The sequence below is a fragment of the Tenrec ecaudatus genome, chromosome 6, assembly GCF_050624435.1.
Source record: "Tenrec ecaudatus isolate mTenEca1 chromosome 6, mTenEca1.hap1, whole genome shotgun sequence".
NCBI lineage: Eukaryota > Metazoa > Chordata > Mammalia > Afrosoricida > Tenrecidae > Tenrec > Tenrec ecaudatus.
The window spans coordinates 27,919,781-27,939,441 of record NC_134535.1 but is presented as its reverse complement, the minus strand read 5'-3'; the positions used below and the strand labels follow the sequence as shown (position 1 = coordinate 27,939,441).

The 19,661-nt window shown below is 39.7% G+C and overlaps 1 protein-coding gene across 2 annotated transcripts in view; it reads left to right on the top strand.

The window, feature by feature from the left end:
- APAF1 (apoptotic peptidase activating factor 1) overlaps nucleotides 1–19,661 on the top strand; it is an 85,898-nt gene that overhangs the window by 25,678 nt on the left and 40,559 nt on the right. For both annotated transcript variants that reach the window (XM_075551130.1, XM_075551131.1), the window contains 6 exons: nucleotides 5,931–6,044; nucleotides 6,482–6,666; nucleotides 9,463–9,589; nucleotides 10,541–10,666; nucleotides 12,754–12,885; nucleotides 14,656–14,781. In XM_075551130.1, the coding sequence (XP_075407245.1) occupies nucleotides 5,931–6,044; nucleotides 6,482–6,666; nucleotides 9,463–9,589; nucleotides 10,541–10,666; nucleotides 12,754–12,885; nucleotides 14,656–14,781 (810 nt within the window). The remainder of the gene's footprint in view (nucleotides 1–5,930; nucleotides 6,045–6,481; nucleotides 6,667–9,462; nucleotides 9,590–10,540; nucleotides 10,667–12,753; nucleotides 12,886–14,655; nucleotides 14,782–19,661) is intronic.

The following is a 19,661-nucleotide window of genomic DNA, read 5'->3' as shown; positions in this document are numbered from 1 at the left end:
GCATTCTGTTGGATCTCCTTTTTTGGGATGGGCACAGATATGAATCTCTTACAGTCAGCCTGAGAGCTGTCTTCCAAATAATTTGACATCTATGAATGAGTACTTCCAGTGCACCATCTGCTTATTGAAACATTTTAATCAATAGTCCAGCTATTCCTGGAGTCTAGTTTTCACCCATTTCTTCAGTGAAGTTTGGACCTTTTCCTTCAGTTTCCTCATTTTTTGACTATATACTACCTCCTGGAATGTTTGAATATGGACTAATTCTTCTTGTTACTGTGAATTTATTTCTTCCATCTTCATTAGAGGCTCATACAACTCTTATCACAATCCATACATACATCAATTGTGTAAAGCACATTTGTACATTCATTGCCCTCATCATTCTCAAAACATTTGCTCTCCACTTAAGCCCTTGGCATCAGCTCCTCATTTTCCCCTTCCCTCCCCCTTGTCCCTCCCTCCCTCTCTCCCTCCCTCATGAACCCTTGATAATTTAAAAATTATTGTTTTGCCATATCTTACACTGTCCGACGTCTCCCTTCACTCTATTTCTTCCATCTTTTGACACTTCCTTTATTGTTCAATATTTTACCCATAAAACCACAGTATTGCAACTTGGTTTGAATTTTTTCTTCAGTTCTTTCATATTGTGAAACACTAGCTGCTGCTTCTTTTCGGTTGTCTAACAGCAGACCATTGCATATTTCACACTAATACTTTGTTTTCTCAATCTTCACTAAAAATCTTTTCATTCACCTGTTTTTACTTAATCATTTCTTGCATTCATTTTGAGTTTGTTTTGTTTTCAGAAACAGAAACTTATACTTGGACAGTTTAGGAGGCTAGAATACCAAATTCAGGGTGCTATCTCTCAGGGAAGCCTTTGGCTCTCTGTCAGATCTGGAGAAAGGTCTGTGTCTCCTCTGAATGTCGGCAGGGCGGGTGTTCCCTAGAAATCGCCTTGTGTCTTGAACTCAACCTTCCCCTTTGTCTAGAAGGCTCTTAGTGCAGGGACCTCACATTCAAAGGATGCTGTCTGCTACCAGTCTTCTAGCCTTTCCCTGGAGCTGACACTCTGATTTTGGACTTCTAGTTGCTTAAACTGTGAAAAAGCAAATATATTTGTTAAAGCCATACACTTTATTTCTGTTGTATCAGCATTCGATAATTAACAGTGTCCTTCTCCAGAGATTGGTCCCTCTTGATGTTGTTCAATTACATGAAATTACATTGCACCTTTCTTGCTTCCACGGTGCATTCTGTATGTACTTCTTCCAAGTAAGATTTGTTTGTTCTTCTGGATGTTGTTGTTCTTGTTAGGTGCCCTTGAGTCTGTTCAGATTCATAGCGACAGTATGCACAACACAGCAAAACATTGCCCAGTCCTGTGCCAGTCTCACAATTCTTATGTTTGAACGCACTACTGCAGCCACGGTGTCAATCCATTTGGTCAAAGGTCTTCCTCTTTTTCCCTGCCCCTCTGTTTTATTAAGCCTATTCCTTTCTCCAGTCCCTAGACGGACAATTTGTCCAAAGTAGAGAGATAACGTCTGGCCATCCTTGACTGCTATTCTTCTTCCAAGACAGATTTGTTTGCTTTTCTTGGCAGTCCATGGTCCTTTCAATATTCTTGGCCAGCACCTTAAATTCAAATGCATTGATTGTCCTTTTGTCTCCCATAGTCAGTGTCCAACTTTCACATGCATGTGAGGCAATTGGAAATACCATGGATTGGGTCCAGCGCCTCTTAATCCTCAAAGTCACCTTGCAGATCAACACTGTAGAGAGGTCTTATGCAGCAGATGTACCCAATGCAGTGAGTCTTAGATCTCCTGACTGCTGCTCCCACGAGCAGTGATTGCGGATCCGAGCAAGATGAAATCTCGACAACTCCAGCCTTTGCTCCACTTATTATTATGGTGCCTATTGGCGCAGGTGTGAGGGTCTTTGTCTTCTTTACATTGAGCTGTAGTCCATACTGAAGACTGAGGTCCTTAATCTTCATCAGCAAGGGCTTCAAGTCTTCCTCTCTTTCATCAAGAAAGTTTGTGTCATCTGCATATTGCAGGTTGTTAATAAGCCTTTTCCCAATCCTGATGTCACATTCTTCATATAATCCAGCTTCTCTGATTACTTCCTCAGCATACAATTTGAATATGTATGGTGAGAGGATACAACCCTGATGCACACCTTTCCTGATTTAAATCATGCAGTATTTATTTTTTCTGTTCACACAACTTCTTGATCCATGTACAAGTTCCATGTGGGCACAATGTAGGGTTCTGGGATGCCTATTCTTCTCAAGACTGTCTATAGTTTGTATGGTCCATATAGTTGAATGCCTTAGTATAGTCAGTAAGCCTCTTTCTGCTATTCTCTGCCTTCAGCTGAGATCCATCTGATGTTAGCAATGATAAATCTTGTTCTTTGCCCTCTTCTGACTTTGGCCTGACATTGACTTCCTATCAATGTACTGCTGCAACCATGGTTGAATGATTTTCAGCAAGATTTTACTTGCATGTGATATTAATAATATTATTCTGTAATTTGAGAGTTCCCTTTTCTTGGGAATGTGTACAAATAATGGATCTTTTCCAGTCAGTTGGCCAAGTAGTTATCTTCCTGATTTCATGGCATAGATGAGTTGGTGCTTCCAGAACCTCATTAGGTTGTTGAAACATTTCAATTGCTTTTCCATCAATTCCTGGAGCCTTTTTTTTGGCTTATGCTTTCAGTGCAGCTTGGACTTCTTCCTTCAGTAGCATTGGTTCTTGCTCATGTGGTACTTCTTGAAATGGTTCAGTGTTAACGAGGTTTTTTGATACAGAGACTGTATTCTTTCCATCTTTCTTTTGTTGATGCTTCCTGTATCATTCCATTTCTTTGCCCATAGAATCTTTCAGTATTGCAACTTAGGCTCGACTTTTTTTCTTTATTTCTTTCAGTTTAAGACAAGCTGTTTGTGTTCTATTTTGGTTTTCTAGCTCTAGGTCTGTGCACATTTCTGTATAATATTTTATTTTCTTGCCCTTTGAAATTTTCTGTTCAGCTCTTTGACTTCATTATTTCTCCCATTTGCCTTAGCTGTGCTCAATTAACAGGGAGATTAAGTATCTTTTTCAAGTGTCACTTTGATCTTTCCTGTTTTTAAAGTTTTTTATTCATGTATGATCTTGCCATCCCACAGCTCTTCAGGTCTTCTGTTATAATGTTTAATGTGGCCTATCTGGTCCTGAGATGTTCTGGAAATTCAAGTTGAATAGACTCAAATTTATACTTTATCTCTCATGAACTTCTTTCAGTTTTCTTCAGTTTCAACCTGAACTTGCATAGGAGAAATTGGTGGTGTGTTACACAGTCAGCCCTTTCTCATTTTAGCTGTGGATAATGAGCTCCATTGTCTCTTCCCACAGGTATAGTTAGTTTCTCTGTATTCTATCTGGAGAAGTTCAGGTGTATATTGCTTTTTGTGGTTTTGAAAAAAGGTATTTTGAAGATGAAGAAGTTGTTTGTCTTGGAAAATTCCATCATGCAACCTCTGGCTTTGTTTCTATCAACAAGAATATAGTTGGAAAGTACAACTACTGATTTGTTTTGTTTGTTTCCAACTTTTGCATTCCAATTGCCGGTAATTATCGATGCATCTTTGTTGTAGGTTTGATCCAGTTCAGACGGAAGATGTTGGTAGAATTCTTCATCATTAATTTTACTGGTTGATGCATAATTTTTGCATTGATTGGATTTCCTTGATTGCAGACAGATAGCAACCTATAACAGACCATATTGTGCTTCAAGATAAATCTTGAAATATAATTTTTGACAGTAAATATGCCATTCCTCTTGGATTTGTCACTCCTAGCATAATGAACCATATGATTTTCTGATTAAAAATGACCAAGACCAATCCATTTCAGCTCACTAATGCCTTGAATTTTGAGTTTTACTTATTCCTTTTCATTTTTTACAGCTTCTCATTTTCCTAGATTCACAATTTGTACATTTCAAGTTCTGATTATTAATTGATGCTTGCAGCTATTGTCACTTTGAGTTTTGTCCCATCAGCAAATGAAGGTACCAAAGGCTTTGCTCCCAGTCTTTCCTCCATCCAATTTCTTTGATCTTTATATATTGTCCAGCTTTTTGCATGTATATGAGGTGATTGAAAGTATCATGGCTTAGCCCAGTGAACCTTAGTATTCAAAATGACATCTTAGCTCTTTAACACTTTTGAAGACTCTTTCCTGCAGATTTTCCTCATGCAGTACATCATTTGAGTTCTTGACTCCTGCTTCCATGGGTGTTGATTGTGGAGCCAAGAAAATGAAGTAGTGTACAACTTGAGTCATTTCTCCGTTTATCAAGGGGTTGAGTGTTGGTTTAGTTGTGAGGGATTTTTTAAAAATGTTGAGGTGTAATCCATATGGAAGGTTTGATCTTCATTAGGAAGCTCTTCAGTATATACCAATTATCAGTGGCTGAGTAATTGATTAATAATTAGAATTATAGACGTACTCATCTAATTGTTTTCTTGGGGCATATTCTTAAAAGGAAAATTTCTGCTTCAAATCATGTATACAGTTTAAATTTTAGTACAGATTGCTAAGTTGCGAGGTGTAGCAATTTAGATTACGGTCAGTAGCATTATGATGGTACTCATTTCCTTTGATTTTATCAACTATTATTCCTTTACTCTTTAGAAATGAGACGTTTAAGAAATAGTAAATCATTGTTGGTTGGATGACTGGTGAAATGTGTGGCCATTTATGCCGTCTTTTTTTTAAATTGGCCTTACTGATTGCCTCTACTACATTTTCTATCGGGATTTTATCCATTTTTTTAGTTTTTGGTTAGTATTCTCCATATAATAGAATATGAAGCCATTTTGTCTATTTTTTACTGTTGTGAAAATTTGAATTTTTAAAAAATCATTTAAAAGGCTGCTTGAATTTTTATATAGCCAGATGTACCACGAAAGTTTGATTATAATTTTATTCTTCTTCTTATTTTTTGGGGGGTTATTTTGCCATGCTGTCATGTTTACAGAGGTCTCCTTCACCACAAGGTTATGAAAGTATGTCTGTGTCATCTAGCATTTTCAAGTTTAAAATGTTTTATATTTAAAATCATCAGTAATCTGAAATTTACCTTGATTAAGTTGTGACGTAGCCCATTTTATGTTTCTTTGGAACCATTTGTGTGTTATTTTTCACTAGCTCCCTTTAGCTACATACAATTTAGATATCTGCTTTGTTTCTTTTAGTATTTTTGGAGTAATAGTGGTATATTCAAGTTTTTTCTACTCTCCCTTTAAAAAAATATTTTATTGGGGGCTCATACAACTCATCACAATCCACACATACATCAATTGATTGTATAAAGCACATTTGTACCTTTGTTGCCCTCATCATTCTCAAAACATTTGCTTTCCACTTGAACCCCTGGCATTAGTTCCTCATTTTTCCCCCTCCCTCCTCGCTACCCTCTCCCTCATGAACCTTTGATAATTTATAAGTTATTATTTTGTCATATCTTAGACTCCCAGACATCTCCCTTTACCCACTTTTCTGTTGTCCATCCCCCAGGGAGGAGGTGATATGTAGATCCCTGAAATCAGTTTCCCCTTTCTACCCCACCTTCCTTCCACCCTCCTGGAATCGCCACTCTCACCACTGGTCCTAAAGGGATCATCCGCCCAGGATTTCTTGTGTTTCCAGTTCCTATCTGTACCAGTGTACATCCTCTGGTCTAGCTGGATTTGTAACTTAGAATTGAGGTCATGATAGTGGATGGGAGAGGAAGCATTTAGGAACTAGAGGAAAGTTGTATGTTTCATTGTTGCTACACTGCACCCTGATTGGCTCTTCTCCTCCCCACTTTTCTACTCTCTTTAGCATGCTACTGATGTTAGTTTTTTTCTTTTTTATAAGGAACTTTGTGCTTTAATGTTTTCCTTGGATTGGATTAAAGCAAAAACAGAACTTGTAGGCCCTGCTCATCTGATTCATGAATTTTTGGAATACAGGCATATATTAGACGAGAAGGTATGTATTAATATGAAAGTATGTGTTTAAGGGACATTTTACTTTTAATTGAATTTTAGGTCTAATAGTGGACATGAATTAGACTGGAAGGAACAAAAAAGATAATTTCCCTACTTTGATCTTGTAGTTATTTAGTTATTTCATTCTTGAGCCCTTCCTTATTGCCTTCCTTATGCTTAGAGTTCTGGGAATGTGGATGGAATTAAGGTCTGAGAGAATTGTGTTCAGTGGTTTTTAATGTGCTAGGAAAATAGTGGATTGACAATGGGAATTTTGCCCCATGCTTTCAAAGTCAAAAGACCTCTATGTAATTTGTTCCCTAGCAGTTGGTTATTCCACTGTAGTGTATGTAGGAAATGTCTCATTTAAGCCTACAGAGTGAGAAGATCACAGAAACAAAAATACCAGAAACGATTCTGAGTTCCTTTTGTTCACAGGATTGCACAGTCTGTGAGAATTTTCAGGAGTTTTTATCTTTAAATGGACACCTTCTCGGACGACAGCCGTTTCCTAATATTGTGCAGCTGGGTCTCTGTGAGCCAGAAACTTCAGAAGTTTATCAGCAAGCTAAGCTGCAGGCTAAGCAGGAGGTCGATAACGGAATGCTGTACCTGGAGTGGATGTAAGTGGGTTAGGAGAGGAACCAAAGGAGGCCGAGTGCTAACCATGTCATTATTTTTCAGATAGTGAATACGTTCACCCCAGGAAGCTGTAACTTTTCATAAGCGTTCTTACTTATTGAAAAGTTTCAAAGAAGTAAGCGTAGGGGAAAATAATTATATTTTCAAACGGTCCTTAGAAATAGACGCTTGCCTATAAAGTTATTTTGACAAGTCATCCTAAATATTAATATCAATTGCTGACTTTATTTAAAATGTAGTATACTGGTGATGCCTGTGGGCTTTGGAGTCCCGGACCTGGGTTTTCTAAGCTGTAAACCAGGGGCCTCAGACTTCTTAAACAGGGACCAGCTCACTGTCCCTCAGATCCGATGGAGGGCTGGACTATAGTTTAAAAAAATGCAAAAACTATGAACAAATTCCTATGCATACTGCACATATCTTATTTTGAAGTAAAAAAACAAACGGGCAGAAACACCCGGTGGGTCAAATAAATGTCCTCTGCGGGCCACATGTGGCCTCCGGGCAGTAGTTTGAGGACACCTGCATGTATACTTTATGGGCGCAGATTGCCAAGACTTTCTTTGGTGTTGCTTGGTAGGTTTGAACTGCGAATCTTTAGGTTTGTTCTCCCTCCACCCAAAAAAGTCAACACAAGGCACAAAAACTCAATCTAAATCCATGGTCATCAATTCCATTCTGACTCATAGTGACCTTATAGGACAGAACAGAACTGCCTCATAGAGTTCTGATGCTTTAACCTTTACAGAAGCAGACTGTTTTAACCTTTCTCCTGTGGAGCTGCTGGTGGCTTCCAACGGCCAGTCTTTCACATAGCACATGAACAGCTTGCAACACCCAAAGACCTTGTGTCATGTTTTAAATGGAGATAGCAATCCATTGAGCTAATTATTATCTTTGTGCAGATTTAAATGATATAATGGTTACAAACTGATACCATTTTGCCTTGCACACTGCTTTTGCTGGATTCTGACTCATGGTAAACCCCAGTGGTTTATATAGTAGCACTACTTCATAGAATGTTCAAGGTTTAGGAGAAAACAATGGACTCATGGTTCTGGGTTCACACGGGAGAGGGGGAGGCGGAGGAAAGAAAGGGGGTGCCAACAAACCCAGGGACAAGGGAACAACAAGTGATCTAAAATCGACACGAAGGACATGGGATACCTGGTGGGGTTTGATCAAGGGCAGTGAAGCCAAGAAGAATTACGGAAACCCAAATAAAGGCTGAATATGATAGTGGGACAAGAGGAAAGTAAAAGGAAATAGAGGGGAGAACTAGGAGGCAAAGGACATTTATAGAGGTCTAAATACAGGCATGTACATATGTAAATACATTTATATATAATGATAGGAAGTAGATAAATGTACCTATATTTATTTGTTAAGTATTAAGGTAGCAGACAGACTTTAGGCCTCTATTCAAGTACTCCTTCAATGCAAGAACACTTTGTTCTAATAACCTGGCATTCTGTGATGCTCACCTTCCCTAACATGATTTCTGAAGACAAAATAGGTGCATAAGCCAATGTGGTGAAGAAAGCTGATGGTGCCCAGCTATCAAAAGATATAGTGTCGGGGTGTTAAAGGCTGGAAGATAAACAAGAGGCCATCTAGCTGAGAAGCAACAAAGCCCACATGGAAGAAGCACACCAGCCTGTGTGGTCAGGAGATGTTGATGGGATCAGGTATCAGGCATCAAAAACACAAAACAAAAATCATACTGATGTGAATGAAGGGGAGTGCAGAGTGGAAACCCAAAGCCCATCTGTACATAATTGGACATCTCCTTACAGAAGGGTCACAAGGAAGAGACGAGCCAGTGAAAGTACAGTACAACACCGATAGAACACATAACTTTCCTCTAGTTCTTTAATGCTCCACTATCATGATCCCAATTCTACCTGACAAATCTGACTAGATCAGAGCATGTGCACTGGTACAGATAGAGCTTGCAACACAGGCAATCAAGGACAGATAAACCCCTCAGGACAAATACGGTAGAGATACCAGGAAGGGAAGGGGAAGCTGGGGTGAGACAGAGGGAACTGATTACAATAATCTACATATAACTCCCTCCCAGGGTACAGATAACAGAGAAGTGGGTGAAGGGAGACATCAAATCGTGTAAGACATGAAAAAAAAATTAAGTGTTGATGAAGGAGCGAATGCGGTGGAGGGAGAGGAAAAAAAGTTGATACCAGTGATACTCATATATGTGTAAGAAAAAGCTTTGTATCAAGAAGTCATTATATATCAAGAAACCATCCCAGGGTAGTTGAACTTGGGTCTCTACACCCCTCATGAGAGTCATACAGTCATAAGCAATGATGCAGCATGCAGGGATAGCACCTGGCTGGTGTGTGCAAAGTTCAGTGGCGGTGGATGCATCTCCAGGGCTCTGGGAGGTCCCAGAGTGGCTACCAGCAGGGAGGTGTAAGCAGAGAGATGGGGAGATTCCCAGGACCCTCTTTAGGAGAAGGTCATGCCCACAAGGAGGCACCATCAGGCTGTGACCTGATTGACAGGCTATAGACCACCAGTACTTTTTTATTTTCAAGTTGACATGAAATTATGTAACTACCCCAGAAACGTGTCTGCTCATGCCCCTTTTGTTACATCATGCTTTCTGCAGGGAATCTGTTTTGTCATTTCTATGTTGATAATTTAATTTGGAGAATTTTGTATTTTGGTGGTGGTGTTGGGGGGGGTTGCTTTATGTTAAAGGTAGTTTATTACTACTATTTATTGGGTTTCTGTTTTTCCCCCTCGTTTAGAAACAAAAAAAACATCAAGAATCTCTCCCGTTTAGTTGTCCGTCCGCATACAGATGCTGTTTACCATGCCTGCTTTTCTGAGGATGGTCAGAGAATTGCATCCTGTGGAGCTGATAGAACCTTACAGGTAAAACATCTCTTGAGGAAAATAAGAATACCAATACTAAAACTCAAGAAACTCATATCTATTAGATAGTAAAGAGATTCAGATATCGAGCATTTTATGAAAGCTTTCTCTAGATAATTTTCAAGATTATTGCATATTGTCATAAATGTATATTTACCAGGTGATAAAAGAATACCTTTTATCCATCCATTTAGTTTCCTGTCCTATGTGAGAGCAAAGGATAATGAGGCATACAGATTGTTAAAAGATATGAGGACTTCATAGCATATTAAACAGTGCTTTGATGAAGAAAACAAACAAACATATACTTGTAAGACATAGGCAGAAATTACTGATTAGGAATTTGGCTAGATTATTTCTTAAGACCCTTTAAGGGATTTCCTTTAAATTCCCATTGTTTTAAGAAAACATGAAAGGATATTTTTCTCTACATGTGTGCTCTAGAGGCCTTTTGATCTTGAAGGAAACAGGATTGAATTAGTCAGAATTATAATATGTAGGAGAGTTTGGAGCTTGCAGGGTTATGACTACTTATCTATTTCTACATGAGGGGCTTTAAAATGTTTGTAGGAAATAGAATTGAAACATGAGTGTGTTTTTCTATGAGCTTTTTGAAGCCCCTTTGTGTGCACCTTAACACATTATTAGTTTTGGATTCTGAGCCGCAGAAAGCAAGCATGTTCAATGCATTATTTTCTATTTGTTTTTTAAGACTTTGCCAAAATATTCTTAAGAACTGAAGCTATATTCCACCACTTTATTGATATTTACAAACATAGTTATCTAGGTTTAGGCTTATATATTTATAGCAGAAATTCCGAGTTTTGGAGTGTCTTTTGCCAAGGCTCATTTACTTGCAAAATAGCAGTGATTAAATTGTTTTAAGGGAAGACTTTTATTGAATCGTAGCCGATGATCAAATGGCTCATAGCTTCTGTTGTTGCTGTGCAGGTCTTCAAAGCTGAAACGGGAGAGAAGCTTCTAGAAATCAAGGCTCATGAAGATGAAGTGCTTTGCTGTGCCTTCTCTACAGACGATAGGTTTATAGCAACCTGTTCAGTGGACAAAAAAGTGAAGGTAAGAAAATATGTTTTTTCTTGGGTTATAGTCCCACAATTCATTTTCCCTTATAGAGAGGCTATGTTATGACAAGTGAAAGGAGGACTCATGCCGATAACTTCAAGAAAATCAGCTTTTCTCTTGTGTTAAGTAAACATAGTTGAAAAGATTTTTACAGAATCTTAGGTTTTTCACACGGGATCACTTTAGCAGGGAAGAACAAATAAAATTTAAGAATTTGTTTTGCCATTTGTAGATTGGTCTTTATGTTAAATATCAGTGTATATCTTTTAAGTGCATTGTGATCAGACGTGTGATTACATAAAATTCTTGTCTGAGATCATGTTATATTGTAAAATACATGGTTCGTGAGAGACAGCCAGACTTTATTTAGCTTCATGAACTGGACCACAGTGAGTGCAGAGCTGGGTTCTTGAGCAAACCAGAAAAATGCCTAAACACTAAAGAGGGGGGAAAATAACGAGGATTCATATCTTGTTAATTTTGATCTCTTCTCTTAATTTGCCTTTTATCCAGAACACATATGCGCATGTGGCATTTAAGAAAAGCTGACGGTGGAGGGATCTTTTTCCTCCATTTACTGAGAAGCAGCTTCTCTGTAGGCTTTTTTCATGGGGGAGTTGTGAAATACAGTGAGCCTAATTAAGAGGGGTGGATCTTGGCAGACCTGAGAACAAGGAAGTGGTCTTGGGTGTTTTCACCTATTGGGTGAGGGCTATGGAGTGGCCTTTAAAAGCCTGTTTCTCAGTAAACTGGATACTCTAGGAGCTTAGAACCAACGGTTTGATTCACCTCGTAGCCGTTACTGAGTCGGAGTTGGAGTTGGTCATTCTGAGGAGCTCCAGAGTCAGAGCTGGTCTTTGCATCTGTGGATAGCTGCTTGGATTTCTTTTTGTCTAGAAGATGACAAAGTGGCCACATCTGTCGTTAATAATTGCCGCCCCATTCATGCCAGGGCTGATTCTCTACCTGTCTCATTACTGAACAATTTTTAGTAGAGTGAAAATATATGAAACAAGAGATGTTTACGTCAGACCGGCTTTATTTAGTGTAGGGAGCTATGTGGAGCAGCAGGAATTAATACCGAGTTTCTGTTTCTAAGAACTCTAAATATAAAGTGAGAGGCAGAAAGACCTATTAAAGAACTTCACGATAAGAACCTCTTTGGATATCTGGGTATCCTAATAACTGCTTTGTAAGATACAAAGAAAATGCTTTGGGAGGGGGTATTAATACCTTTAAAAGGTCGAATTCTAGTGAGGATTTATTAAATAACTTACTCTGGTATTGTTGCTATATGGAAGAGACCACTTTACTGTATGTTTACACAAGTAGCATGTGATTATGCGTTTTTACAAGTCACGCAACCACCTCATGGGTTGGTTTCTTAAGCATACGATTTATTAAGGTATGTTATATGTGAGGCGAGCCTTGGTATCTTCGTGGTTACATGTTGGGCTGTGATCCGCAAGGTCAGCAGTTTGAAACCACCATCCGCTCTATGGGAGAAAGATGCTTGCGTTTCTATTTCTGTAAAAACTTGTAGACTCAGAAACCCACAGGGGCAGCTCTATGGGATCACTGTGGGTCGGGATCGACTTGACGGCAGTGAGTGTGATTTTTGTTTGGTTATATATGACAAAGATGGCAGTGTGCCTGATACAGTAACTGGAGGGATGATAACTTTTCATGAGAACTGAACACTGTAAAAGGTCTTAGATGCAACCATTCACCTGAATTGTTAAAGACAATTAAGGCATTCCCTTTATAATATTTCTTGGCTGCTGTTATGCAGAAGAACATAGGAAATCTTGTCCTCGGGAGTTTTCATGAGCTTCTAATCATGCTATAGGAGAACACACTGGTAGACTTGCAAGTGAACTTTTCATCGTGCATCCACACAAAACACTGCTGTGGTTTTTTTTTTGAGTGAGCGCATACTCATTAGCTGCGTGCTTAGTTGCAAAAATCAGTGCCATGACTCATGTCTAGATCGTACCTCGAAGTGACGATGTTTGCTTTGTCCCCTCTCCTCCTTTTGAAAGTAAGGGGTAGTTGTGAGCTGTCTTCTGTCTTCTCTCTAGATTTGGAACTCTGTGACCGGGCAGCTAGTGCATGCCTATGATGAACACTCAGAGCAGGTCAACTGCTGCCATTTTACCAACGACAGTCAGCACCTGCTCTTGGCCACGGGGTCAAGTGATTACTTCCTCAAAGTAAGTGCGAATGATGACAGTTATGTCGACAGAGCTAATAGATCTATCAGAACATTAGTTCACAAGTCCTAGGGGATTCTGGTTGCAAGTGATAGAAACTGCAAAAGTCATTTAGATTGAGCAAAAGGAAAAAGAAAAAATAAACTTGCTCCTATGACTGGAAAGTCTAGTGGGAACATGGCTTCAGGCTACATTGAATTCAGGTGCTTTTCAAGTATTTTCTGAGCATCTCACTTTCGCCAGCTTTAGGCCCTTTCTCTCTGTTGGCTTAGGCAAGATGTCTCTATGTGACCAGAAACATGGCACCTTCAGCTCCAGGCTCACATAGGTTGTATATCTCCTAATCATAGAGGGAGAGAAATGGCCACTCTCCCTTATCCCATAGGTTTAATTTTAGGTAAGACTTACTGACTTGGTTCTGAAGTTGCTAAATAACGTCAATGGCTAGGAGGATGGATCCTTAGATTGGCTAGTCTCAAGTCTAGCCCTGTGGAAATGAGGTCCACTTGAATCCCCAGTGAGTTCAATTCAAAAGAGAAGTTCGGTTACCAAAAGAATGCAGGAAACGATGCAAGCAGGGAAATATTTTCTGAAAAGTAGATATTCACTATAGTTTAATACTTTTATAATTACACATTATAAAAAAAGTACAGCTTTTTCCCTTATGTGTCATACGTAGAAAACAGAAATAATGGGGGGTGGGGCAGGGGGGATAAAAAAAAACAAAAAACGAAAACAGAAATAAGGTTCCTGGGATCCCAGAAAGATCTGCTAGCTTCTTTTATATTATCTTACCTCTTATATTTCTTTTCAAATTTACCTATTTTGTAAAGATTATCTTTATATATTTTGAGTCATAGTTTTATAGTTAGCAGATTTTAGCTCAGTTTGTTTAGATTTAAGATTGCATTTGGAAATCTTAAAATGAGTACTTTGAAACTTGGATGAAATTGAATTTTTAAAAATTGAGAAATTTACATTAAATATTAAATCTATTCTCACTGACTTTCTGGTTAACTTATATTTCACATTATGGCAATAGTTAAAAAAAAAAAGTCATCGTAAAGCCAGGTAAGGACCCATGTGTTTTGAGGGAGTGCCTCCCACCTGAGCCCCGTGTTTTGATCCCTCCCATCCCACCCCTTCCTCCAGTTTTGGATGTAAATAAACTTAAACGGAGGGGGGCGGGGGTGGAAAGTGAGATGCCACGCCCTCATAACCTGCCCATGTATACATTCTACTTTGTTGCCTAATCCATGCTAGACCTTCAGGCTGTGGCTGCCCTGCTCGCAGCTTTGGATGATGAATGTCAGAAGGTGACAGGGGAGTGCAGGCAGGCTGCGTGGTGGTTACTTTACCACGCACCCAAGATCCACCGTTTGTGTGCTTGGCGGTGCTTTCGGTTGCTGGGACCAGCAAGTGGCGGTCATGGATAAGTAGGCATTTTCATGAAAAGTAAGAACTCCACGTGGGTCAGGGTTGAATGGGTCCCCTCCTAGCAGCAAATTCTGAACCCGCTCAGCTCTACCTTTAGTCTGAAATGGTGCCAGCTGACTGGCCCAGAAGGTTGTTACGGAGAAGGAAGCAGCCCCATTGGACTGCCTCTGAAATGATGGACTCCCTGAGCCCGAAGAGCATTTGGTCGCAGCAGTTTTGCATAACACTAATTTTGGCATAACAATTGGTCTTTGGAACCTACTTATATTGATAAGTGAGAATTGGGTAGATTTATTTTGTGTTAAAGTTTACCTTTTCATCTTTCTCTAATAGCTCTGGGATTTGAATCAAAAAGAATGTCGAAATACTCTCTTTGGCCATATAAACACAGTCACTCACTGTAGATTTTCACCAGATGATAAGCTTTTGGCCAGTTGTTCAGCTGATGGGACACTAAAGGTATGTTTTTGGATGTCATGAAAATGGATTGTAATTGTATGAGGAAGCTTATGATTTGATTATTGAAGTAGATTTCTTTTATATTTCTAGTTTTTCCTGAACTTCCAGGAATATATTTAGTATAATAGTAATTGCTTAACACACTGTATATGAATGATTTACAACATTACATTTAAAATTAATTTAAATTCTTTAAGCATAAATTTCGTGTTACAGCTTCTTAAAATGCTTGGAAATCTATAGAAATCAAATTTATAAAGGTCCTGCTTTTAGTTATCATTTTTTTCTGCCTTTTATATGGTTTTCTTGTTTTTGAGCCTTATTGGAACAAATGTAAAGGCAAGGAGAAAAGCTTACTCAGGTTCCTAAAATTTATAGCCCTAAGAGAAGTCTTTCATCTTCAGTGAGATGACCTGATTTTCAAATATGATCTGTCTTGATTTCTTTTTTATTCACGTCTCTACTCTCCTAGTGCCCTCTTTATCCATTCTCCTCTTTGCTTTTAGCTACAAACGGAACCCATCTTTGTTTGACTTTGTCTCCCAATCTGCCATTTTCTGTCCCATTCTACAGTGTTTGTTCTGGCTCAGGCTATCGTGCTTCATGCCTGTTAGCAGCCATCTAAGATGTACTTTCCACCTCTTCTTACTCCAGTGTGTTAGGCCAGTTGACTAGAGAAACAAATTCAGAGACACTCGTGTGTAAGAGAGAACTTTATATCAAGAAATAATTTGCATCAATAAAACATCCCAGCCCAGTCCAGATCAAGTTCATAAGTTCAATATTTAACCTGTAAGTCCAATATTAGCCCATGAATTCCTCTTCAGACTCACACAGTACAAGCAATGATGCCAAATGAAGGAAGATTACTGGCCGGTGGGTGGAAAGTCTTGTGGATCCAGTGGCAGAGGATGCATCTCCAGGGCTCTGGCTGCCATCAGTGTGGTTCCATGTGAGACATGTGAAGCCTGAGAGGCCTCAGAGAGAGGCCTTCCTCTTCTGATGGCCGAATGAAGGGAGAGGGAGTTTCCAGAATCTTCATGAGAAGGTCATGCCCATAAGGAGGGATCATCAGACTGTGTCCCAATTGACAGACTGGACTCCACCCCTTCATTCTTTTCTCAAAGTTGACATGACATTGTGTAACTCCCACACCCAGTGTGGAACTGCTAGCATCATCCATTATCACCCTTCTCATCTTGTTGTTTTTGGCTGGAACACAAGTAGAACCTTTACTAATTGTGGTGAGCCCATACTCAAGAGGCTCATTTCTAAGATGTTTAACCTTTCATCATTCTGCTTTGCCTTTTCCTATTCAATTTATTTCTTCTAGCCCCAAGTTAATTATCTTGCCCAAATGGTGAGAGTGTCCAGTTAGTATGTTAATTATTATAGTCCCTGTCTGTAAATGTTTCTATTAGTTTTGGGGTGCGGTAGGGTGGAGGGTTGGTTTCTGATTCACTTGTTTACATTTTAAAAAATCATTTTATTGGAGGCTCATACAACTCTTATCACAATCCATACATGCATCCATTGTGTCAAGCACATTTGTACATTCATCACATTTGTTGCCTTCATCATTCTCAAAACATTTGCTTTCTGCTTGAGCCCTTGGTATCAGCTCCTCATTTTTGCCCCTCCCTGCCTGCTACCCTCTCCCTCATGAACCCTTGAAAGTTTATAAATTATTATTATTTTGTCATATCTTGTCACTGTCCGTCATCTCCCTTCACCCACTTTTCTGTTGCCCATCCCCCTGGGAGAAGGTTATATGTAGATCCTTGTAATTGGTTCCCTCTTTCTACCCCACCTTCCCTCTACCCTCCCAGTATTGCTACTCTCACCACTTGTCCTGAAGGGATCATCTGCCCTGGATTCCCTGCGTTTCCAGTTCCTCTCTGTACCAGTGTACATCCTCTGGTCTAGCCGGATTTGTAAGGTAGAATTGGGATCATGATAGTGGGGGAGGAGGAAGCATTTAGAATTAGAGGAAAGTTGTATGTTTCATCGTGCTACATGGCACCCTGACTGGCTCATCTCCTCCCTGTGTTTGTCTGTTTATTATAATGTATTTTGTTATCTCTCCTTGTGGCTCTTTTTGCTTTGGAAACTTAGATACTTCGAGTTGGCTTACTTGAATTATTTGTGTGATTTCTGCCTGCTGTTTTTTCTTTCTGGAATACCCGTTTATGGTTTTAAAATTTTGTTTTTTTCTCCTTATCTCCCTCTCTGATCACTTGCTTTGCTTTCTGAATGATTTCAGTAGTCTTATTTTCCAATCTTGCTATTAAAATTTTAATTTCTGCTTTTACATTTATAAGGGCCTAATTTGAATAGTCATTCATCTCTTATAAGACATTATTTTAAGTGTTCACATACCTGTGTAGTTGTTTGTTCGTTGGTTTTTGTTTCTGCCTGCATATTAGAGATATTTCTTAGCTGGCTGATTCTTGGTGAGATTTTCATCTTTAAGATTACAGCGCTAAAAAGCTGATTGGGAACTGTGGACTTATTTATTGTGAGTTTCCTTACAAGGTTGTCTGACGGATGTTTTAAGGGTTAACTCCAGGTGTCAGACTCTTTAGGTGGTTTGTCTTGATGTGGCTCTTGTGGTGTTCAGAGATGAATCTTGAGTCACCTACCCACAGGGTATCAGTCTGTATGGGAGTTCTGGGGTGATTGATGTGTAGGCATCTCACACTTAGAACATTTCTCTGAACTCCTCCCTACTTTTGCAGTGATGACCCTATCCCAACCATCACCTGGGCTGGGTGTAAAATGACCCTCTATTCTTGTCCTGCTTAAGTTGGTGTAAGGCAGACTAATCTTTAGTGGGTGTACTGAGGTGCCACCTCCTGCACATTGTGTTCCCTCAGGCCTGCAGCTTGAGTGCAGCATTCCCACTGTGTGCTAGTCACTTATGTGCATGTCTTGTTCCCATACTGACTCCTTATTCATCCCTCCAGGGCGGTGCGTATGGCTCCTTCGTTTGTCGAACGTCACTAGCATCATATTTAATCAATGTGTTCAAGATGATAAACCCTTGCTGTTTTCCCTTCAATCAAACTAAGACTTCTCAAATCAAGCTCAAAGCAAAAACTTAACAGTCTTCGTTAGTCAGGGGCAGAGTTTTGATTTTTGTGTCCCTGTGTGAGTATCACTGATTGTAGACCAGAGGGGGCACTCGCAGCAGGGCACTGACATTACTGCACTCTTGCTGAGAACTGCTTGTGTTTGTGGCAGCTTTCTCACGGTGTTGGTAGGCCTGAGTTCTTGGCTGGTCTCCACAGATACGGTGACAAGTTGTAAGCAGAGGTCCTGCAAAAACATGTTGGATAACAGCATTTCAAGGTCAAAGACATCGTGTAAAGCATTTACCTTCTCAGATGGTAAAGAATTATAAAATAATTTCCCACCCCTAAATGTTCTTTTCTAAACATTTTGTGTGATACTATGTTTATAAGAGGTGCTTTTCAGCCTTTGATATTTTGAAACTATTTCAAAGTGCAAATTCTACTTAAAATTTTCCATTTAAGGCAGAATTGGGCACAGGACACACATGAGCTTTGGATACAGTACAATGATTGGATCGAAATGGAACACTAGTATCCGTTTACTTGGTCCTTTGCAGTGTGAGATTTCATCCCTCCTAGATTTGAAAGAGAGAGACCTTCCACAGGATTTACACAGTGGCCGCATCAGAATCCTCATAGATTAGGACAATTGTGAGGATGGCGTAGGACTGGGCAGTGTTTTGTTCTGCAGTACTTGGGGTTGGCATGAGTCGGACTAGAATCAGTGGCACCTAAGAACAACCTGACAGGTGAGGACTCGACTCAGGGCTTTCTTTACTCAGTGGAAAAGGATGGATGCAGCTGAGGCAGATAGAGTGAAATTGGAGCGTGGGGTGTGTGTGTGTATGTGTGTTTGCTTTTGTATTTTCTCTCTGTTTTGTTCTCTAGGGGAGTCAGCATGTGGTTTCTCATCCACGCCGGCTGATTTGAGTGAAACACTTGGCATATGTGGTTCCGGTGTTTTTTCTTCCTTAGCGTCAGGGGAAGTTTAACTTTCGTGCCTGTTGTCTCTCTAACTGCATCTCCTTTATCTGCAGGGGGAAGGTTTTGGTATAGGTTATATAATATATATATGACTTAAAAATGTGCCTGGCAAAATGAATCCACATTGACCTTGGATTAAAGCCTGAGAAGCAGCTGTTTTATTGGTCCTTATTCCTTGACCATCCCTTGGCCTGTGCTGCCAAAATGACCAAGTTATGAAGTTGAATATATGGCTCAGGGCCCAGAGGAGCAAAGATAGATCTTTCCAAAGGCCTAGGTCTTTTGAGCTGTTTAAGTGGCTCTACTAGTGAGTGCGGTCTGGAGGAATTTGTGTCCTATCTTCTAGAACTCATTTGACTTTAGAGCTCTTCTAGCCTACACACGTATCTCTCCAGTCTCTTGCCTCCTTTTCTTTTTTTTTATTTTAAACATTTTATTAGGGGCTCATACAACTTATCACAATCCATACATATACATACATCAATTGTATAAAGCACATCCGTACATTCTTTGCCCTAATCATTTTCAAAGCATTTGCTCTCCTCTTAAGCCCTTTGCATCAGGTCCTCTTTTTTTACCCCCTCCCTCCCCACTCCCTCATAAGCCCTTGATAATTTATAGATTGTTATTTTGTCATATCTTGCCCTATCTGGAGTCTCCCTTCACCCCCTTCTCTGCCGTCCATCTCCCAAGGAGGAGGTCACATGTGGATCCTTGTAATCAGTTCCCCCTTTCCAACCCACTCACCCTCCACTCTCCCAGCATCGCCCCTCACACCCCTGGTCCTGAAGATATCATCCACCCTGGATTCCCTGTGCCTCC